Source organism: Platichthys flesus, chromosome 24 (assembly GCF_949316205.1).
Source record: "Platichthys flesus chromosome 24, fPlaFle2.1, whole genome shotgun sequence".
In the NCBI taxonomy this organism is placed as follows: domain Eukaryota; kingdom Metazoa; phylum Chordata; class Actinopteri; order Pleuronectiformes; family Pleuronectidae; genus Platichthys; species Platichthys flesus.
The window spans coordinates 11,539,525-11,563,271 of record NC_084968.1 but is presented as its reverse complement, the minus strand read 5'-3'; the positions used below and the strand labels follow the sequence as shown (position 1 = coordinate 11,563,271).

The 23,747-nt window shown below is 43.7% G+C and overlaps 2 protein-coding genes across 2 annotated transcripts; one reads left to right on the top strand and one right to left on the bottom strand.

The window, feature by feature from the left end:
- Positions 1-705: 705 nt before the first annotated feature.
- cckar (cholecystokinin A receptor) lies at positions 706-6,779 on the bottom strand. The gene is made up of 5 exons (XM_062383706.1): positions 6,382-6,779; positions 5,182-5,433; positions 2,889-3,150; positions 2,498-2,625; positions 706-2,190 (listed from the first exon to the last, which is right to left on the bottom strand). Exons 1-5 carry the CDS (start codon positions 6,506-6,508, stop codon positions 1,610-1,612), a joined length of 1,350 nt encoding a protein of 449 aa, XP_062239690.1. The 5' UTR covers positions 6,509-6,779; the 3' UTR covers positions 706-1,609.
- A 1,896-nt stretch (positions 6,780-8,675) lies between these two features.
- tbc1d19 (TBC1 domain family, member 19) lies at positions 8,676-23,278 on the top strand. The gene is made up of 21 exons (XM_062383695.1): positions 8,676-8,889; positions 9,006-9,078; positions 9,182-9,227; positions 11,210-11,285; positions 11,469-11,543; positions 12,208-12,271; positions 13,595-13,641; positions 13,730-13,840; positions 13,965-14,037; positions 14,410-14,448; positions 15,481-15,593; positions 16,493-16,567; positions 16,814-16,876; positions 18,983-19,067; positions 19,522-19,566; positions 19,951-19,983; positions 20,103-20,212; positions 20,349-20,440; positions 20,953-21,068; positions 21,262-21,332; positions 22,352-23,278. Exons 1-21 carry the CDS (start codon positions 8,794-8,796, stop codon positions 22,424-22,426), a joined length of 1,578 nt encoding a protein of 525 aa, XP_062239679.1. The 5' UTR covers positions 8,676-8,793; the 3' UTR covers positions 22,427-23,278.
- Positions 23,279-23,747: the final 469 nt, after the last annotated feature.

The following is a 23,747-nucleotide window of genomic DNA, read 5'->3' as shown; positions in this document are numbered from 1 at the left end:
CCAGTGGCTGCACGGTGGAGGCGGCTGGGGGGGCTCTGGGCATCTACCAAGGCCAAATGGAGCTCTTATCCTTCGGGAAGAGGTCCCAGCAGATTGCCCCCCTGTTCTTTCCGCCACTTGTCTGGGCCCTAATGCCCCTCTGTCCTTTAGATCCACTTTCATTAAAGCCTTTAAAAGCCCCGAGTCTTCGCCGACGCGGTCGCACAGCGGGCATTCGAGGTCTTTATATGGTCAACCACGCGTTTGTTATTCATGGGTTTGTAAGAGCGCACAATGCCGTTCCACAGATCTGCTTTTAGATGCACAACCACTCAAATCACTGGGATTATGTTTTTTACATTCAGTCGCGTAGCCGCAGGTTATAGGCACGTTACTGTGCAGTCAAACAAAATACCTCGAATCCCTTCGTTTCACGTCAACGCATCAAAACCCCAAAAGTAAGAAGTTACACAACAATAATTACAACATGGCAACAAACAGATATGAGGAAACAAGAAGTTATATATACGTTTTCTACATTAACGCTGTTGTTTTTAAAAACCAGGTCGGGAACCAGGTGTTTAAAGTCTCACAAAAAAAAACCGATAAGGCCAGCTCCAGCTCCCACAGCGCACACACACAAACACACAGCGAGGTCAAGGATGAGCCGGGACACTTTGTGTGCTGAGCGGGATGATGATGGGGGGGGGGGGGGGGGGGGGGGGGGGGGGTACTTTGCAGCTCGACAGGCAGCTGCTGCCGAAAATGACTAATGATCGGCTGTTTGGTTTAAGGCCTTTGATTCACAGCCACGAGCGACTGAAATGAGTTAAAGGTCAACAGTGGTTTTCGTCACGTTGCCAATTAGCTACAAATCGTGAGTAGAAGCTTCTCTTACTCATGAGTTACGACTTGTTTTCAGAGAGTCTAACATTTATTTTAAGCATAATTCATCACAGCAGAGTTTTAAAGGGGTATGATGACAGTTTTGGGGGAATTAAACTAACGAGCTAAAGGTGCTGTTTGCTTTTTATCAGAGAGTTTGCAGTTTCCCACAATATCAAACCCTTTAAAGGTACATTCTGTAGTTTATTGACTTCATGGCGCTTCGGAGCAGCTCATGATAAGTGCAATGCAGAGTCCAGACTGTATCATAAAGATGGAGGCTCCCCAAAACTGAAGCCAAATCTTCTCGATTTCCACCTGGTGGCGGAATGCGGTATAAATCATAAGATCTGCTGTGAAATGCTGTAAATCTACTAAATGTCCCTCTAGGTGTAACTGGTTTGTTCCCTTTTCAGAATGTCACCTGAGTGAAGAACTCTCTCAGGTATCTTTAGAGGAATGATTATGAAAGAGGCGGTTTGGTCGCTGCTGCAAATTACTTTAAAGAACATATATAAACTACATTAATCTGTGTATTCTGCTTCATCTCGTGGTCCCTCAGGGTTTTTTACAGAAACATGTGGCCGTGTTGATCTGCTCTGGATTTGCACCACTGCTGCTTCACGCTCTTTTAACTGCAGTGCCCTCGCGTCGGGTCACACGTCAAGCTGAAGCAACATGGCTGCTCGTGAACTGGTCCTATAAGCACAGTGAGGACGAGCGGGACCACAACACTCAGTCCGCTCTAGGTCAGCTCACTCCAGGCCGACGCTCGGATGCCGGTGTAGTTGAAGGGCGTGGTGGCTCCGCTCGTCGGGGTGTGACCGTTCTGCTCGGGGGTCTTCGGCGCCGCTCTCGCTCTGCTCCCATCCCCTCTGGTGCTGATGGCCGACCCCCCCGAGCCGCTCCTCCTGATGCAGCTGCAGCAGCTGAAGGTGGACAGCATGCCCTTGCGGAAACGTTTGTTCATGAAGCAGTAGATGATGGGGTTGACGCAGGCCGAGGTGTAGGACATCAGGTGGATGAAGGAGATGGGCGCACCGGTCAGGCGGTAGGCCGAGCGCCGGTCGAACGCCTGCCACGCGTTCACCACGAACACCGGGGTCCAGCAGAGGAAGAAGAGGAAGACGATGACCAACAGCATGCGGACCACGCGCTTCTTGGCCATCAGGTTGGCTGTGGAGCTGCTGCTGGACACACGAGCCACCGCCGTGGGCTTGGTGCTGGAGTGGGAGAAGCTGCAGGTGATGCTCCTCTTCTTCGACGGCAGCATGTAACAGCCGTCGTTGTCGCCGGGTTTGATGCTGCCAGTGCTGCACTGCCTTTCTGTCAGGGGATGAAGGAAAGAGCTGAGGGTTAACAGGAGATTTCAACATGTAATGTGAAGGAGCAGAAATCCCAATGACCATAACGGTTTCACTCAAGACCTGGAGCGGAAGAGACGTCCAAGAGCCAAGAGGGGAAACCCGTAAACGTCTACATGTGTCTGAGCAGCAATTGTTTAAAATTGAAATTAAATCAAAGTTTGTATTTGTGGTCTGTTTCTAAAGATGTACTTCCATATACCGATGAGAAGTTGGTACAGAGATGGAGAAGCACATTGATATCACACTTCCTGTCTTTACATTCGTACCTCTGCTGGACTTCCTGCTGGACAGCTCGAACTTGATGCCCCTGTACAGCTCCAGGGAGATGAGTCCGTACGCTGTCATCATGACGATGCCCGGGATCAGGAAGAGCAGCAACAACAGAGACACGTACCTGCAAGAGACACATTGGTGGAGTAAGTGAAAACAAATGTCCATTTTCTACAAGTGCAGATGAGCTATTTGAACATTGTGTGCTTTTATTTTGAAGGGTGAGATTTGTGAAGCCAGAATTGGTCGTCTCTTCCCAGAAGCACCTAGAAAAAAAAATTAGAGCGGACAACTGACATCCCCAGAGGCTTCATATTGGTCCCACAGAACCTGAGCTCATCCCAGTGTGAAGGCACTGGTGGACCAGTGAAGATGTTTGCTGCTCACCAGGACTGCTGGATGGCGTCGTTGGGCCACACCAGGCGGCACATGTGCCCCGTGCTGTTGTTCAGGCGGGTGAAAGGCTTCAGAGTGCTGGAGATGGGGTAGGGCAGCATCAGGATGGAGGACGCCACCCAGGTGGCGGTGATGACCTTGGCGGCGTGGGATTTGGTCTGCCACGACCTGGAGGTCAGCGGGTTGCAGATGGCGCTGTAGCGCTCCAGGGAGATGGCCACCAGGTTGAAGGTGGAGACGCTGACTGAGACACCTGCACGGCAGAGAGTGAGAGAGGTGAGGGCTTCACTTTTAATTACAGAACGATAATTGGCCGACGTCTCCTTTTACTTTCACGTTGTTTTTTCATCCCGGTGCATTTATTGGTTTGTTTTTTAGCAGGATTACGCAAAAACCACAAATCAGATTTTTCAAATTGAACAAACTTGTATTTTTAGTGATATGTATTTTGTAAAGTCCTGAGCGTCAAGGTGTTTCTTATAGGCTAGCATCTAGCTGCAGATTTAATATATCCTACAAACACCATAACTATTCCATCAGTGATGTAACTTCTTCAACACTTAATGTTTGCTCACGTTTAACTCGGCCTGGTGACCGAGTGCGTCCTGCTCCGTCTGTCACCACAACAACGTTTACACACTCAACAATAACAAGAGCGACTATAAATACACACACATTATCGCCGTGTCCGAGCGGCGACGCGTAAACAGATAGACACATGGACAAATGAGGTAATAATCCTGCAGGTCTGCTCTGATTCAATGGAGCGACAGGAAGTGGTGGTGGTGGTGGTGGTGGGGGGGGGGGGACAATCCTATTATCTGGCGGAGTTGTAATTGGATGAAAATGAAATATAAGCAAAGGTGAACTGTGTGTAATGACTTCACTTTATTACAAAACTCACAGCTGGAGGCAGAAGTGATTCACATCTTTGATCTGGTTAAATCATCTCCTCTGAAGTCAAGCAGGTAAATTGATTTAGTTTGATTGATATTTAGTCTCAAATGATCATTTATCCACATTAGAATAATTCACTTGTTTGATTTTATTTTTATGCAGGCGTTTTTAATCTTCTATACGACTCCTGGTATTAACGGCTCCAATAATAACTCAGAACTCACCTGGAATGCATCTCAATTTGTTTCTCACTATCCCAAAGCACAGTCTGTCTTTAGAGTCTGTAGAGTCTGTCCTTGACCTTTGACCCTTCGACTGAGGAAAACCCCCCAAAGAAACACTTTATTGAGAAAAATGAAATAAACCTGAACAACAGGACCGCGTGTTTTATTTGAAATGAATCGTATGTGACCGATTCAAGGAATCTAAAGTGCATTTAACACAATTGGACGATAATTTATGTCGTAAATAAGTTTTCAGTAGCTGATATAAGGTTAAAGGTCACGATTGATAATCTCAACTCGTGGATGTACTCTTTCTTATTCAACGGAAAGATCCAGGATCTGTTTCAAATCGGATCACGACCCAAAATATAAATTTGTCTGAGCCATTACACCTCAGATTAAATGTGCTGTAATTGTTTAATAACTGTCTTTGACCCAGAGGACAAAAAAGCTAATTGTAACAACAGGAAAAACAAACCAATGGTGCAGATATGACCTGAGGTGTTTCCTCATTTTCTGTTATCGTGATAATGAAGCACGTCTGTAGCTCATCTCATTAAAGCACCAGGAACATGCAGCTATTAGTGGAGCAGTAAGAAGTAATAGATTTCTTTGTGTTTACTTATTTATTACTTTAACTGATGTCTGTCTTTTGTCTTTCCTCTGAGCTGCTGCGACACATCAGATTTCCCAACTGTGGGACGAATAAAGGATTATCTCATTTTAACTTATCTTATCTTATCTTATCTTCTAATTTGAACTTGTATGTATGGCTACCATGTTTGATTTGCATTTCTACGTAATTGAACAGTTTACAGTCTGAAGTGGGCTGTGGCTCAGGGGGTACAGCTGGTTGTCCATTATCCAGAGAGTTCGATTCCCTGTCTCCTCTAGTCTGCATGCTGAAGTGTCCTTGGGCAAGACACGGAACCCCAGAGAAGATGTTAATGTAAATAAACATGAAAATTATGATATCATAAGACATAACTTGAATTCTACAATTCTTCCTATATAGATGTATTGTTTTATTTTGTGTTATAGTTGCTACCAGAGATTGACACCTATACGAAATCTTTTTTTTTTATTTAAGAGAGAAACTTTCAATTGACTTAAGATTCACTTCAATCTCAAACCTGCAGTCAAACCAGTGTGAATCCTCTCACCCATGAAGTACATGACCAGCTTGCACATGCCGGCTCCGAAGACAAAGTCCCTCATGAGGTTGGGGATGAGGGTGAAGGGGATGCAGACCAGGGACACCATCAGGTCGCTGATGGACAGGGACAGCAGGAAGAGGTTGGTGACGGTCCTCATGCGCCGGTTCCTCACCAGCACGGCCACGATGAGGCTGTTGCCCACCACGCTGAGGAGGAAGATGAGGCTGTAGAGGAAGATCCGCACGGTCTGGTTGATATCTGTGAAGGAGAGGAGGAGGAGGAGGAGGATGAGATGGCACAGGGTCATTCTTAAAACGTGACCTAGATACTATCTGACTCATCCTTTCCCTCTTGCTCTCTCTCACTCTCACTCCGTCCTCTTTTATCAGCGTGATCACTTCAAGCCTCAAGTCGCATGCAGTGGTTTGATGCTCAGTATTTGCAGAATGATGTTTTTTTTATGCTTAATCTGTCCTTTTCTACAGCCCCTGCTCGAATATTAAAACATGAATAGTGTATCTCTGCAACTACAGGGTCTATATGAGTTATATTTGTATCTGTATAAAGCTGACACTGCTGAGATTTCTGCAGAAGATGTGAGCATCCGTATAGATGTCACTGTGTCAGAGTAAAAGAGGATGGAACACAATGTAAATTATTTATATTTGGCATTTTAGACTGATTATCCTCTATGAAATCATGCAGTTGCAAACCAAATCATCTGGAAATCCATATCACAACATCTGGACATTCTCTGTAACACATCTAATCTAATAAAGTGAAGTAATGGAGCAGAGTTACCGAAGATTTAGGAGGGGAGTAATTTCCAAATGTCACAATCACTGCGTGGATTGAATTTCTTAGGATGTTTTTATCCTTCTCCTTGAATTTTATCCTAAACATAAAGCTTGAAAAATTATAGATTCTCTATTTTGTGATCATAGAGGATATAATATGAGTTTTGTTTATTTGACATTGGCACAACTAGTGTCGAATGAGCTGTGGGGAGGAGATGAGCCATATGCGTAATGCGCACTGGAGCAGAAACAAAAGCCCCAAACGACTCAGTCTCATGGCACAAATGCGTAAATTTGAAATTAAATTTAAATTGCAAATATCCAAACAAACGTTGTGACTTTTCCATTTCATGCTTGATTGTTGCATAATAGTCACAAACAGTAAAAACAAAGATAACCCCCACTGTACCTTGGGGTTCGGGCGACGGCTCCTGCTCCTCCTCGCATTCCGAAATATTCTTGATCCCGAAATTGCACAGGATCTTGTTCAGGTCGGTGGAGTTCATGAGCACGTCTTGTATCGTGAACGTCTCCATGTCGCGTCTCTCTCCCGTCGGTGCCTCAGGTCATAAACGCAGCGTCCGTGATGCTCGTGCGTAAAGAAGAAAACGCTCCAAAGGACAAAACATATCCAAACTCTATTAAAACCAATAAGAAAAAGAAAGAGGACGAAGACACAAAGAATTCAAATCTACAGGCTGAGGATAACAATAATGAATGTTATACTGGGAGGCTCCTAGGTCCCGTGCGCTCTGGTGCGCGGCGCCCCAGCACTGCTCAGCACTTCCAGCCCCCTGACAACATGTGGACGGGTCACATTCTGTGCTCCACCCTCACTTGTCTGTGGAAGTCAGCGTCTCACTTTTCTAAATATAGCATCACCCTGATGTAAATCATTGCACTGATTGTTCACTGGCTCATGTATTGGTTGTGTTCCTTTTAATTCTTCAGGCTATTCATTTCAGCCAGTTGGCACATATGTCAACTACACAAGGAACATGATTGGAATCGACATAACTTGAAATGCCAGATGTGCAACAATCTTGTGTTGTGTTATCTACAGTGTGTCTCAGCTACTCAATTCAAAACGTGATGTCCCCTGCTGTGGCGTGTCATGTGGCCATGTCAGCAACATTGTGGAAGCTGTGGCCTGTGGAGGCAGGTTCAGGGTTTCACCTTCATACGAACAACTCCTACAGCCTGTTTCTTAAACATCCCCATTTCTCACATGAACTGTGCTGCTCCCTGCAAGAGCAAAGTTCCCTACCTGCCTCTGATTATTGTCTTGACTGCTGGTGAAGGACGCCTCGGGCAAGATGGTGTTCACTGTTCAACAATGTTGATTATACCTTGAGGCCTGTTGCAACCTGTCAGAGAAGAGGCCTGATTCAGGTAAAATATATGTTTCATGATGCAACATCGCAAATAAACACAGTTTGAAGTCGTGTCGGTGAGAAATCACATCGAAGAATTCGGAAAACACACAAAAAACTGAACTTGATGAGCTTCACCTCCTCCGTGTTATTGATGGGACATGGACCAAACAAACAAAAAGAAAATATCAGGGTTTACGTCGAATGTGTTTTTCTCAAACATTTTGTTATGGTCATTGTTATTGTCACACAGGATGTTTAAGTGTTAATGTTTCTGGTAAGTTTGGTTATAGTTACAATATAAATACAATACTTAACTCAAACAACTGATCAAATCTAAGAAAGGAGAAACAGACACCTCAAGAGGGAGACTTATATAGACATAGGGGCAAATCCAAACTATTTAAAACAGAACAGAGACTGCAACAACTGAAAACCCCATTCCCCCCTATGCCAGTGCAGCACTTGGTATGGCCCATTTACCGGGCCTGTATTTAAACACGCTGCACCCTGGTCTCATATTTTCGCCAAACCAGGAAGTAGATGTGGTGCAGAAGGTAACGCAGAAGAACAACTAACAAACAACGTGTCAACCAAATGTGCTCAGCTTGCTCAAGAAACACTCAACATGTGGCAATAAACCAAATGTTAACCCCAAAAGGGTTGTGTGTTTGTGTATCTTTTGTTTCCTGCTTAACTGCTTAACTCTTTCATTTCTTTTCAAATGCTGCTTTTATGGGGGGGATATTTCCGTGTGTTGCTTAAACAATTTACTGTCACCACTTTTTTTTTTACTTGTTTGATGTTGAAACGCCTCGCTGGGGAAATGTGTTGCACAAATAAACTTTACTTGAGCTTTTGTCACGTGTGAAAAGTGTTAGAATGGGAAAAAAATTGTGTATTTTCACAAAATCACTTTAAATAAGCAAAGACCAAGCTAAGCTAAGAAAATCCAGGTTAAGCCAAGTCAAACCAAGCTAAAGTAAGCCAAGCTTTGATAAACTAATATAATCCTTTATTAACTTCACCATGGGAAAATATATTTTTAAACAAATAGTAACATCAGTAAAAGTACAAATACAACTAAAGGGTTGTGTATAATTTAAACAGTGTGCAGATTGTGAACATAGTATATATACAATGTAACAGGATTTAATTTATAATATGTAAAAAGATTTAAAATTAACATTTATATTACTATTGAAAAAACTTTTTTAGACCCGGAACCAAAAAATTCCAGGGTGTTTGTTTCTTTCCGCCCGATCCCACGAACGTCCCCAGTTGCTAAGTAACCCTCCGCAGGGAGGATTCTGATTGGTGGAGGGGGAAGAGGCTGCTTCCGGGTTGTGGCTGCTGATGAACAGTAATAATAAAACACCTGTGCAGGTTTTTAAGAGGAAAACAAATAAACCCAGATTAAAGTGAACGTAGATTTCTGGAGGAAGAGGATGGACGAAGGCACCGACATGTCTGTGACCATCGCTCACATCGTGCAGCGGCTCAAAGGAAGTCACCTCCACTCCCAGATAGAGAGACAGGCCAAAGTGAGTGCTTAGCATGTGGCTAAAGCTAACCCCCAGCTAAGCTGCTAGCTCGATGCAACAAGAACATGAACAGCTACACACGTTTAATGTGTTTACAATGTGTGTGCTGTTTTCAGGAGTGTTTACATCAGCCCGACGTGAAGCTGGAGTCTCTCAAAGAAGACGTCCGCAGTTTCCTCAAAACCTCAGGTCCGTTATTTATAAAATGTCTCATTCTATCAGCTTCTGCCTTTTGTGTTGTTGTTGTGTTGTTGTCTGTGTGATGATTGTGATGTGTGTCCTTCTCTCACAGGTTGGGAAAGGAAGCTGCAGAACGCTGTGTACAGGGAGCTGCATGTGTGAGTTATATACACACCTGACACACACTCACACACACACACACACACACACACACATTCCTATGGTTTGCATCATGTTAGTAAATGTACAACAAGTGATGCATGAAAGTCTTGAACCCAACAATGGACTCAAACACGTGAATATTCATATATTTTGGTGGGAAACGCCCGATTTGATGCAGTGGTTCATGGATGATATCTGAATTTGAAGTTGTGTTGTTTTTATTTCTTGCAGTTTAGCAACAGTAACACATGAGACACTAATGTTTTAACCTCCTGATCCCAACCTGTGCATCGTCTGTTTGCCAAAGTAGATCTGCACTTTACTTTTATTTAAAAAGTACTCCATCTAACCTCTGTTTAAAAACTTTAACTTAAATGTCTGTAGACTGTTTTGTTTGTCCACGTCATGTCACCAATACTGTTCCCACACACTTGATTTGGGAGGATAAACACAACACACGCTACTTATTGAACCACAACTTAAAGAACCACACGGGTGAAATCAGGTCACAGCTTTTCTCACTCTTAAGCTAAGTATATAACGTGTTTGTTTAAATGTCTTCAAGGCCTTTAAGCACCATATGATCTTTTATAATTATATGTACATTCTGAGTTCTTCCCTCAGGGCGAAAACAAATTCCTGCGTGCCAGCAGCTGAGCTCTCTGTCTCATGTCCGTCACTCTGCACTGTCCTTCTCTTGTTGCTGACATTATTCTTTCATCTGAAGCCTCATTTACACCTGTATATGTGTTTGCACTCACATCAAGAGCTAGGACGTCCAAGAGGTGATAAAGAGATGTCTCAGAAGTTGATCGTACAGATTTTTATCCATGAAAAACTGCATTAAACTTCTGAAATACAGTTGATACATATTTATTGTGATGGTTAAACTTGATGCATCTCTCCATCATGAGGTGTGAGTGCTCATGATCTGTTTCTATGTAGACGCACATCAGGCCGGAGTCTGCTCTGCAAACATCCCACCGGGAACATTCCATACATTAAAAGTGCTGTGTTTTTTGCATATTGTAAATTGTTTACGCTGTTGATCTGAGTGTGAGAGTGGGAGGATATGTGTGCGTTTGCAGTACGCAAAACTTGTGTTTTGACCAGAGGGAGTGACGGCAGTACAGGTCCAACTTGTTGCTCTACCCCCCGTGTGTAGGTTGGTTTGGTGTCAGCGGGATTATGCAAATTTCTTGATTAAATTCATCTGTTACATTCAGGGGACTGATATTTATGACTATGTGCAGCTTGATTGACTTTAAGGGGACTGTTGGCGCCATTCTATTTATCCCTGTTGCCTATAGGTTAATTTTAAACATGATTAATCGGTCCATAATAATCCAGCTTTAAGTTCCCTTTTAGTTCTTTATGAGAATTGTTGGAAAACCCCCTGTTCTTCTCTAAACTCTCTGATAAGTGCTTCTCAACTGTGTCCTCTCTCCTTTAAGGGCGACGTGCCCTCGTTGCTCTGGAGGCTCCGGCTGAACCATAGTTGGCTAAATGCTTCGCTGTTAAAGGAAAACGTATAACATTGACTAATGGCTCCCTCTCTTTAAGTCGGCCCTATACGCTCTTATAGATGTTTGGATTGGGTTGAACGTTGTTTAACATGTTGAGAACTTGAGTCATTCAATATGCCCCGAGCGTGCTCGGTGTGGAGGGGACATGAGGCGGTGGCTGTGTCTGGTGGAGTCGTGTGAGCTCAGGGGGCAGGGCACTGGTTTGGGCCTGTTTCTAAGAAAAAAAATCTTCACATTGTTATTTATGCTCAGTTTGACATCTCGACTTCTTTTGTGCACTTATCTGTTTAAAGAAAAAACGACTTGTTTGTGTCTTTATTGGCTTCGGCCCTTCCCATCTGTCCGTCTCCTGGTGAGAACACAGTGGCATCTTTATGTGTTTTCCCCTTTTCTATTGTACCGTGACGCTTCCTCAACCTCAAACCCCGGCTCTTGTCTTTGCTTATTTTCAGCCAGCTGCCCCAGAGTCATCCCGCGGCTCCTCCAGAGCATCTCAAAGAGCCGCTGGCCTACATGCGCAAGGCTCAGGTCAGTCTGTCTCATCTCATCTCTGTCACTTCTCTTCTTCTTCTACCTTCTTGACTCTTGTATCATCTTAGCTGCTGAACTCTGAGACTTGCCCTGCCTTTTTGTTTAAAATAAGTTGGCCATTTGTAACACAGTATCTGAGGCTAAATGTGTGTGTGTTTGTGTGTTTGCTCTCTCACTCAGGCCGGCTGGGAGAAGCGTGTCCTCAAAAGCCTGAACAGCATGAGCACGGAGCTGGGGGTGCCTCTGGCCCGCATGGTAGCTAAGACACTGTCAATCATGTCTGACGTGGCGTAATTACACAAGTTCTTAATGCTCAGTCTCTGGTGACATTTCTCTTACTGCACAGACCTTCATTACATTTGTTGTCATTGTCTTGTTGTGTTAGCATCACATTTGCACAGTGCATCTTAAGCCCTTATCGTTTTTCATCCTGAGCCGACTGAGCTCTGAACTGAGTTTGACAGTAGCCGGGAGCTACATTAGCCTAAAGTGAGCATTCATTAATTAGATACAGACTCATAATGAGCTGGGCTCAGAATCCAGGGGGTGGTGGGTCGCTGCTTCTGGATCATCTGAATAATATTGTGTGCGTATGTTGTGTCCTTATTTTCAAATATTGCATTGTGTGTGTCTGTGTTTGAGATTAGAGAGAAGAATATCTGCAAAGATTCTCCTCCCGTGCGTAATGCAACCTTTCAGAACGGGTTAGGATTTTCAAACCCCTGTAGTCTGAGCCCCGGTTTAATTCATTATATCTGTATTGTTACTTGGTTCTGTGCACATGCTGTGTGTGTATGAATAATGTATTTATGACCAAAGAAGCTCATTTCCGATGTGACATTTTCAGTATTTGTTCTGTTTTTCGTTTCTGTGGTGTTCTGTTTGTTGAAAGCGTCTCTCCCCCCCCCCCCTCCTCCAGAGACCTGCAGTGGAGCAGAAGGAGCTCATGAACAAATGGAACGAGATGGGCACAGATGAACCAGGTCTGGAGACGTTACCCAGGGGCTCTGGGCCCCCGAGCGATCTGCCTTTTATAAAAGATTATTGTTGACGTGTCTGTTAACTGCAGCATCACTCAGACGCTGGTGTATTTAACTTCGGCTTAACGCATCTCTGCCACTTACTGTTTGCTTTTGTAGCCTCCATTTATCCAGCGAGGTTTTTCTTAGAGATGATCAACTCTGTGACATCTTAAATGTAGATACAGGAGTATTCAGCTTCTCGTTACTGCTCAAACAAAGGTTCAAATTATAGCATTTGTGCAGGATTACACTGCCCCCCATGATTTCCAGTGGTACTGCACCAGAAGTCATGAATGAATATGGACGAAGTTCATACAGAAGGCTCTGTCCGTTGTCATGTATGACATTGTGAGTCCTCAATGTGCTCATTGTGTTCTCACATACAGGCCCCCCAAAATATGTCAGGAAAACTGAGCTACACAAGTGATTAATTTGTCCCCTAAGTGTGTTTTAAAAGTCGGCTTTAAGAGGAGAGTGTGCACTATGTTCAGTGGAGGTCCCTCAGTCCTCGTCTCTGAGTGAACCGGTGTCTCGCACTTCAAAAGGACTTGGTAATCTTGTGTCCTAGCGACGCTATCACGGGACGGCAGCATGTAATAACATTGTAGGACAGTGCGCTGTCCCCCCCCGCTGTAAACACTTTGAACTGTGAATATAGAAGCTGTCCAGACTCCCTGGACGGAGACGCAATAACGAGCAGGACTAACATCCTCTATCCAGAACCGTAACGACACGCCACTTGATTTTACTGCTGCACGACAAACCAGCAGCAGATGGAAGTTCCACTCGGGGCCGGTTGAAGTTGCCTCAGCTTTTCCTTTTGACTTTTGTAAAAGTTGCCAACTCTGGGCTGCAAAAAGCATTTTCAAGTTCAAGTTGATGGCACGAACTTCACGGCTGGAAGCGTTTGTGTAGTCTAGGTTCTCCGCGGGGGCTAAACCCATTTCCTGAAATTGCCGATATAAAAACACTGTGTACATTTGTCCACTGGAGAATTATCCTCTGTGTTTATATCAACTGTTTTATTCACAGAGCTGCTGCTGGAGAGAGAGAGGGGTGTAGGGCGACCAGGGGGGAAATATGGAGTGAAAAAACTGAAATAATATGATTTATTTAAGGAATAGAGTTTGCAGATGTTGTTTTTATTTCACCTAAATTAAACTTTGATCCTTTTATATTAGTTTCTAACTCTATCTTTGTTAAAACATTTTAAAGTTTGAACTTGTTTAGCTTTTAAAAATACCAGAAACCCTTTGAGATCCAAGTGTTTGTGTCTCTCTGCAGATTTAAGCCGCTTCAGGCCCGTCTATGCCCCCAAAGACTTCCTGGAGGTAAGAAGATCCTCAGTCAGTGTTTTGAAGATTAGTTCAAATGAGAGAAATTAACAGTTCTAAGCTTCATTAATTCTTTTTTATGCAGGTGTTAATCAGCCTGCGGAACCCTAACCACGACAGCAGCGAGGACGTCAGTGCCAGGAGCCACTGGGGCCTGATCCAGGTTCCCCTCAATGTCCGGGACATCCCTCAGCTGGTAGGGCCTCATGTGGATGTCTGCTTAAACTTTTACTGCTCGTTTATTGTCTCTTTTGCATGTGTTTGGTGCGTTAGTGACCTCAGGCTGAACGCATTGAAACCATGTTGTGTGTTTCTAACAGAGACGGGCCTACTCAGAGCTCAACCTGGCCACAGGGCAGTTGGGGATTGACGACCACGCACATGTTCCTCCAGGTATTCTCACAAAAGTCTCACACACAAGCTCCAGCAGCTTCTTAATGTCAAACCCTGAACACAACCTTTTCTTTTACTGCCTGTGAATGATCAGAAATAAATCTGTTTACCTAACAATGACTGGATTCAACTTTGTATAAACCCCACTGGCCTCGTATCAGCGTGTACTCCTGTTTCACTCCTCTCTACGATTCACTATCTGTCCAGTTCAGATATTGACTTTCTTACATTGCAGGTTTTTGGGGGTTTAAATAGAATCGTATTTACACTTTGTGCGTTTGTAAATCAAAGAGATAACATAAGAATAACTGAACCACGGCCGCTGATAACTGAAGATTCTCTTCTGTTCTTTTCTTCTTAAACCCTGTGTAGACTTGTTTGAAAATGACTACGTTCAAATCGGGAAAAAAGGTATGTCTTTGGTTCCTGGTTTTAAATATTTACATTTCTTTATGGTAATAAAGAAATGAACCCAGAGTGAACACTGACCTTATTACAGCCACCCATCAGACATCATTCAACACAATTATAAAAATACAGACTTATTTACTTTATATACACAGCCACGTTGGGCCGATTCTGATATTTCAGTCTCGGTCGGCTGCGTGTTGGTTCCCGACCGTGGAGCTGTGATCCGGGCCAAGTGTTAAGTGCGCTCAGATTGGAAATTTAAGAGGCGAGGAGTGTGTGAGTTTATGTTATGACTGACCAGCACCTCGATTATAAGTGTTTTCAGCTACTGCCACAGCACAGATTTACTGTTGAATGAATATGCTGAAAAATTTTGTTTCCAGCTCATGTCTGAGTGTTTTTGGAAAGTTGTGTAATAATTGCCATTAGGGGAACGTCTGAGTTCTATATTTTTTGAAAGTTTATTCATTTCCAGAGGGATTAAATTAAATCCTTGTTTACGTCTGTGCAGTCCAGGAAACCCAAACACATAATTTAATGCTGGCCCAGTATAAGCCAACGTTTTCATATTGGTACCAACCAGGATCTTTACCGACTAGTGTGTCGTGTTTTCCAACATTTGTGTTGAAAACAAACTTCATTCTGACCGAGTCATGAAACCCTGGATCGATTCTGAAGTATATATATATATATTCTATATGTATTATACATAGTACAGTTTTTTGCATTTATATTGTACAGTTACAGTATGATGTTTAGTATATATATAAATATATCTCATACAGTATTTTGTATATGTAGTACATATAGTACAGTTTAATGTTTAGTGTGTATATATAGATCGTGCAGTCTTTCTTGTATATATAGTACTGGATGTTGTATATAGTTTATATGTACAGTTTTATGACGAGTTTAGCCAGTAGCTGGTTAACCTAGTTTAGCTTGATGTGAATATGTTTCTGCCTGAAGTCGTGACCCCTCCCTGTGTGTGTGTCTCTATGTTGTCTCACTTTTTGTCTGTGTGTTGTGTAGTGGTTCTGGATCAGGACAGTGCAGCAGCGCAGCAGTACAGCAGACAGGGCTGCCCCACTGGGCTCCGGGCGGACCTGTGGGCCCTCATCCTGAACTCCACCAACCAGCCTCCGGTACTTTCAGCAAAACGCACAAACACACAAACACCAACCGGTGGCAGCTGTCAGTGTGTGTTATAAAGCAGCCACACACACACACATGCACACACGCAGCTGCATCGATTCCCAAACTGCGTGTTGACTACAGGCCGAAGTTTTCAGCTGCAGCTCCAGTTGCTAAGATAATCAAACGCTGGCCATTTAGCACAGTTAGCCCAAACAGAGCAGCCGCCTGCCTGTGTGTGCTGTGTAAACGCTGCAGTCCAGAGTCGACCGTGGAGGCCAAGTCAATAAAACAATACTTGCTTTATTGACGGACACCTGACGTGGATCTGGAGAGTGTCGGTTCTGGCTATAACCTCTCTAATGTGAATTATTTCTGCAGGCAAATGACTCCTGTTGACTTAAAACAAGAATAACCTGCAGCTCTATCACAGAAGCCCTATTATTCCTCTATCTATCAATCTTAAATGGATGTACTAACTTCTTTTTGTGTCTTTTATTCAGAGATATATATAAAAACTCCTCTCCATAACTTATTTCCAAATAAGTGGTTTCAGTGTCGTGTCTCAGCCGTCAAAATGACCACCTCTGTTTCTGTTCTCCACATCCGCAGCACTCGTCGTTGCCAAGCTGCTTCACAGCTCTTCTTCTTCTTTTTTTCAAATCTCTCCATCCACCCTGTTGTCTCCTCCCCACATCATTTACGATAACCTGTCTCGAACCGGAGACACGTTAGAGTTTAGGCAAGTGGTTCGGAAACACAACACCCATCCTTCCAGCTCCGTTTAGGCCTCCTGTCGTGACCTGTCGGGGGGGAAAGTACATGATGTTTAAAGTAAAAGTGATTTAAAGAGGTTGATGGGTTTTTTTGAGGAACGAATGAGGGTAAAACTTGAACTTTGCCTTTTCAGGACGTGATGCATTATGAGCAGCTGAGGGCTGGAGTCATTCAACATGACCTGCTGGTGGACAACCTCATCTATAAGGTGCTGTTTGGATATAACTGCTCATTGTTTGTTTAACTGCCCTGACAGGACATTATATTTAAAGCTTGAATTCCTTCGATCATATCATTCAAACATTCGTCCTGCATAACATAAACAGAGATAGCAGTGTGTTTTCATAGAAGCTTCACACAGTATCTGTGTATACGTGAGCTGGACTTTTAGTTGGAATAAATGTGGTTGTCCTAATGAAATAGAATTAAATTATCGACATCCTGCCCCCCCCAGGACGTGAAGCTCACCGCCAGTAACGACGACTACTACTTTGTGTTTGAAGACTTCCTCTATCAGGTGAGCGCTCCTTTGCCCAGTGGAGCTCTCCATCTCTTTTCCTCATACACAGCAGCACTCTTAGTTTGAAGTCCTTTAAATTCACTCGCTATTATCGAATATTAGGTTTTCCAGTCAATCACAAAAACATTGTTAGCTTAAATATCTTTTTAACCCTGATCATTTGTTGGTTTGCCAGCAGGGTTGTGCAAAACTCTCTGTAAGGAATCGGCCGAACCTTTTGTCCGGATCCAGGAACTTTCCTAAACTCGTATTTAGGGAAGATGATGTGACTGTTGGGCCTTGGTGGTTCTATGCTCTCTGCTGAGTGACTAGTTCTAGTTTCTATCAGTGGACATAAAGCTTAAATGTTCTCCTCACTGGTTCCCACTACTCTTAAAAACAAGATAAAACCACCATCACTGCTGCGTCTTCTCCTTCCACCAGATAAGGAGCTTAATCCTCATAACGAGTCATTTCTTTCCCCCCGAACATCACAATTTGTGTCAATTCCCTGTCACGCAACCAAGGCCCAGTTAATATATGACAGCATTCCTCTTTATCTGCTGGTTTTATTCAGCTCAGGCGAGGATATGACTTATTATTAGCTTCTCTGGTTGTCACCGCTCTGTTTGCCTTCACTTCTCAACTGATAAACACACGTATACACACTCTGGCAACCAGTTTATTCGGCGGCTGTCAACAAGTCGTGCTCCTCTGCGGTTAACAAACGAGCACGCAAGTGTAGCCAGTACAAGGCGTCTGTATCCCTGTCAATATTGAGCGATGGTAAACTCACTAGGCAGTGAAAGAATCTTGTTTATTGTTCGGAGAGTGTGAGTTCACGCCGGTGCTGTTATGCTCTTAAGAAGTTATAGAAAAGTACAGGAAGTTCTGAAGAGTAAGACACTTCAAATGAGTTTATTGAGGTTTATAAAATAAACTTGAAGGTTTCTCAGTACAGAGCCCACCTCGTCCCTGGCCTAACAGACCCACACACAAATTCAGATTTTCTTTTCAACAAGATCTGTAAATTATTCACTGGGAAAGTTATAAAATGTGAAAAACTAAAATCCTGGTTCTGCCCCAAAGTCCAATCAGTTTTTTTCTTGGCTCACGTTTCATCTTTCCATCAGTGTTCGTGGAAATCTGTAGTTTTTGCGTAATCCTGCTGAGAAAACAGATGGACAGAGAGGAGTGAAAACAGAAGCGGCTCTTCAGAAGCAATTAATACCAAATAGTGCAGGAAATCCATCAGGAAAATGTCCTTGTGTGATTTGAGAGCAGTGCCACAGTGACTTATTTACATCCAATTTTATATGATATTCAAAGTTGAACATTGTATTTAGCTCCTTCCCTATAGGACGAGTGACAGTTTTCAATCAATCCAAACAGACCAAATGCTTCTCCTACAAACGCCCAGATTTCCTAATCACAGAAAAACAGTTCAAGGTTTGACAGAAGATGGACAAGACGCACGCCATCCCCCTCATGTGCTGCCTGCGTCACCAGATCATTCCTCCTCCAACTGTTATTCCTCTCAAGTGGTCGGTGGAAATGAGATCTGTTCTCAAAAAGGCACCGGAATTGGGCCGTAATGGAAAGAGCGACCACTTACACTGTCATTTTGTGAAACGATCGGCCACTTGAGGCTCAGTTGCCATCTGCCTGTGTCCATCCTGAGATGCCGGCTCCAGGTGCACTGCTGTAATGGTTTTCTTACCCCAAGAGGAACCGCGGCTCCTCAAGACATCACAGAGCAAATACGTCTATTAACTACTCTTGCTTCTGTCCACTGACTTCAGACAGGGACAACATTACCTGCTCAGCCTCCAATCCATTTGCAATGACTAGAATTATCTGCGTTCAGGATTGAATTTGTCTTAAAACATGATCACAGCTTCATCTCAGTTGTGAACCAGCCGAACTCAATCTATTTAAACTAAAACTCAAGTCTTGGTTCAGATCATTTTAGACTCTGAGTCATCCAGATGTTAAACCACACATTTTTCATATATATATATGTATGATAAATGTAACATTTGTTGTTTCATTCCAGTGGTTGTTAAATGTCAAGTGTGTGTGTCTGTGTGTGTGCATGTGAGTTTAATCCCTGCGTGTTCCCAGGTGCTGCTGTGTTTCTCCCGGGACACGGCCGTGCTGGAGCACTTCAAATACAACAGTGCCACTCCTCCCAAGTCCTACATCCAGGGTGAGAGGATGTGCCATCACCGAAGACACACACATGCACACACACACTAACACACTGTCATCATATAGACTGGACAGCAGTCAGATGGAAGATTTTTAACTCCTATAATAATCAGATTTTTACTGTTATTTCTTGCTGCTAACTTCTTCCATGTCTTCTATGAGTGTCCGATGTTAATTCTAGCTTTACCACTGTACTAATGAGGTTTGGTATTGTTCAGCATGTCAACTTAAGATGTTTGTCTTTATTGTAATAACTCAAATGGCTCATTCTCAGACTTACCTGGTATCAAAACACTTTCCTTGGGACTGCAGTTGAAAATGAGCCGGCTAACTAACTTACACCGGCACATAAACAGAAATGTTGATTAATGTGTGTCGTCCTTATTGATAAATAAATGAAGTTAAAATTGAATTAAAGCCCCAACATGCTGTTTCCTCTCTCCGTCCTACAGGGAAAGTGGGAGATGAGGAGTGTGCTGTTGTTTATCCTCCCAACGGTGAGCCTGCGTTTTTGACATCAACATTATTTTGACTTTATCCACTTATGCTGAAATTGAAATGAATGAAACTCGTGCAGGGCCTGTTCAGAGTCACTGTGATTGTTTGGCCTGTGTTAATCCTCTTTGAAGTTTTTCTTGAGGGCATCATCCATATGAGTTAACACACGTTGCTTTTCCTCGGTACCTGAGCCGAGCTGCGTCCCCTCTCCGCTCCATAAGTGTCTGAGTGATGGCAAAGAAGGTGCTTCTAGAAAAACTGATGTTTGACGTTTTCTCAAGAGCCTCTCGTACAAAATCCTTCAGTCGTCGCCTAAACACTTGTTGCCTAATTGCAGGATGAATGTCTTTGATTGCACTGACTTGAAATGTTCATTTAAACAGGTGTAATCCCGTTCCATGGCTTTTCAATGTACGGTGAGTAGGTTTTGTATTAACTTGTTAATGCACCGAGCTAATGCAGCATCGAATGAGCAGGATGTAATGTGTTTGTGTGTGTGTCTGTGTGTGTGTGTGCGCATATCTTTGTCCCTCAGTGGCCCCATTGTGTTTCTTGTACAACGAGCCGTCCAAGCTCTACAGTGTATTCAGGGAGATGTACACCCGCTTCTTCTTCAGATTACACTCCATCTCCTCCTGTCCCTCGGTAAGATCCTGGATATCATTTTTGGGAGGGGGATGGGTGGTTGTTGCTGTTGAATGTCAATCAAACTCAAATCGTTGTAGAGTTTAAGTTTGCACAATGCCTCGTTCATAACCCGGTCCCACACGGGCTCCTGCAGGGTATCGTGTCCCTGTGCCTGCAGTTTGAGCGGCTGCTCCAGACCCACCTGCCTCAGCTCTTCTACCACCTGCGGCAGATTGGTGCACAGCCGTGAGTTGCTGCACGGTTCCAGCACCTTACAGAAAAAAAATAAACTACAGACACAAACTATTTATCGATCCAAACCACCACAAAGATGACAGAGAAACAAATGTAAACAAAACGTGACAAATCTGTGTTGTGTCGTAGTCAGTTAATTAGGAAAACGTTATTTAAGCATTTTATTTAAACGTTATTTATTTCACCTTTTGTTTGTTAGGTGTATGAGTCATATTTAACTTGCGCAGATGCATTTGACTCTTGAGCTTTTTGCCATGTTGTTGCTGTCCTGCCGTTGTGAGCTACTGCCACCATGTGGAGCTATTATCTAATTACACTCTTTTTTTTAAAAGCCCTTTTAAAAGCCCTTTTAATCACTTATTTAACATTTACATGCTTACAAGAGATCTTTATATCTAATTCAAACATAATGACAGAGTGGAAGGAGATGTAAAGGTTTTGTGTACTTTTTAAATATACTACTTTGCGATGAACTGTAAAGAAAACGTGGTCTTGTTATCCAGACTGCGTATCGCCTTCAAGTGGATGGTGAGGGCCTTTTCTGGGTATCTGTCTACTGACCAGCTGCTTCTTCTCTGGGATCGAATCCTGGGATACGACTCACTGGAGGTCGTTGCAGGTGAGCAGATATACACATTCGCCAAACCCTTTTTATTGGTCATTTGCGTCTGTTATGTTTCTCAACCTCCTTCCTCTGTTCGCCCCATCCCTCTCTTCCCCCATCCTCCTCCTCTCTTATATCACTCATCAATGTCTTGTCCTCCTCTTTTCCTTGCTCCCTGAATTACTCCCCTTACTCACACCTCCTCCAGTCCTCGCAGCTGCCGTGTTCGCCTTCCGGGCCGAGAACCTGATGGAGGTGACGTCACTTACCTCAGCTGAGGTATGGCTGTTTCACATTTGACTTCCATGTGTATATATGTGTGTGTGTGTGTGTGTGTGTGTGTCCACCCCTCTCACTGCACCTCCCACATACTCTTGAAAGTCTGGAAATAGCCATTGATGACCAGCCAGTTCAAGTAACCCAGTCTCCTGCATGCACGTCTGAAAAAACTGGACAGTTAAGATCTCTCACATTCTCACCAGCTCGCCAACACAACCCCTGGTCTACTGCCTCCTTTTGGCAAACAGGCTTGTCATACAGTTCAGTCTGTCTCGGTCCAGCCTTGATAAAAAACGGCGGCCAGGTTTTCTCGTTGCAGAGTTGTGTGATAAAAAATGCTGAATTCTTTTGTGCAACTTTGGCGAACCAAAACACACAACCAGTACTTCCACCTCAAATTAATTCTGCAGGAACTCATGTTGCAAGATGACAGTAATCTCGTGCATGGTATACCGCGCCCATACTGTGCTCCCACTATCATATGACTGACACCAGGAGTAACCCATATGATGACTTGCCTCCCCCGCTCCCCTCATCCCTGAGGCTGAGGCAGTTAAACTACAATTTGACACACAGGGCCGCGTCCTATCTGCTGTTCTAAGATGCTGGCCCGCACTATTTGCTTGCCCATTTACCACCTGCCCTCAGATAGAGAGAGATATCATAACATACTGCTCCTTATCGTATATTTAGAACCTCGGGTCCAGCGTTGTAATATTAAACCGTCTCTCTAAACACGATAGGGTCACTAAATTTAATCTCCCACCCGTCTGAAAAGGACAAGGTGGGGAGCATGGATTGTCGCTTCCCAATGATCCTGCATCATCATTATGTGTGTAGCTGTGTGTGGGTTCTTTTTTTTTGAAATGCTGAAACATGTGTCTTGCAAAGGGGGTGAGGCTGTTAATTATTTCCCTCTTCTCCATGGGCTAATTCATTTGCTGCGGTCAGGAGGAGTTGGGGGGGGAATGGGAAGTTGACAAATCTCATTTGTGTTTTGTTTGACTCGAACACTGCAGGCCGTCCTCGCTGACCTTTCGACCCTGAAGGTTATGCCGCTCATCCAGATCTCTCTGTTCGCGAGCGCCATCTGAGGAGTGCTGACGAGTCGTGGTACGTACGGTAAAGAGACAGTAAAAAGAAAAAAAGCCACTCTGCTATGCCATAGCCACACCAGTATGGATAACCGTCTGTCAAGAAACCACCAGACTCCACTGTGCGATTTGAAGGAATAAAACCTACACAGGCATCACACACCTCATCTTGCAGCGCCTCAAGTAGAAAAGCTACCAAAAGTAATGAATACTCCGTGTCGTGTTGTTAGATATTATACAGCATATAGAGGTATAGCCTACAGACCATTGAGGTGCAGCTAACCTCCATAAGCCATATGCCCTGAAGCAGAGTTGCCAAGATCTGCTGAGCAGCTCATTAGGAGAAGCACGAGCTGTTGGGATTGCAGCGTGCGAGACAGAACAACAGTAACGTCTCCATGCTTGGCTAATGAAGTGTTAAGTAGCTCATTGCAATTTATTCTGCTCCGTGGCTCCTGATTGTTGTAACGTCCGTGACAGCGAGTCGAGAGAGACGGACACAGACCAAATAAAACTGGAACGCGCATGATAAGCATCTGCTGTGTGTACCCTTAATATATTATATTTATGAATTAATGATATATTACTGCCCTCTTCAGGGGCATTAATTACCTTCAGTGCCACTATTTATTGCATTTTACTGTTTTATGGTTGAAGGTTTTGCATCTAATGCCTGAATGTCTGCAGCTATTTGTCCTGTTTAAAGACAACATGTGTGTCACCTCCATTTTTCTTATATATTGACTATTTATTTTGCCAGGTAATGCCAATGTCTTCCATCCAACACATTTTAATGTTCAACCTCATAAGCACCTTTTTTCATTTAAATAAAATAAAATGTTGAATCCTTTCCTTCACGATATTCTATAAAAACATTGAGTGACTTAGACTTTGAACTGTGTGACGGCTTTTTGTAAAGTTTTGCCTCAGTAGACGCTGCCGGATCTTTCCTGCTCCCCCGCTCAGTTTTTTTGTGTTTGTGTGAGAGGGTAAATATTTGTAGAAGGTGTACAGCTCTTAAATTCACCGTAGACATTTTCTGTGAAAGTAGAATTCCCTAAATGACAGGTAGCAGCTTTTTCTTTTTTTCTCCCAGCCTCGACCGTCTGTCCCCCTTCCCACAGTCCTCCTCCCACATGTAGCATCTGCTCCTTTCCTCCCTTGTTTGTTGGCTGCCTTCCTTCCCGCTGCCCCCTCCGAGGGCTCGTATCGAATTATGCTGCTCTTCTCTTTCGTGTCTCTCGCCGTCTCCCGGTTGCTGCTACATCTGCCACCTGTTTACTAGGACTCCCACGGCTGACTCTTTTATCAGCCATGCGCC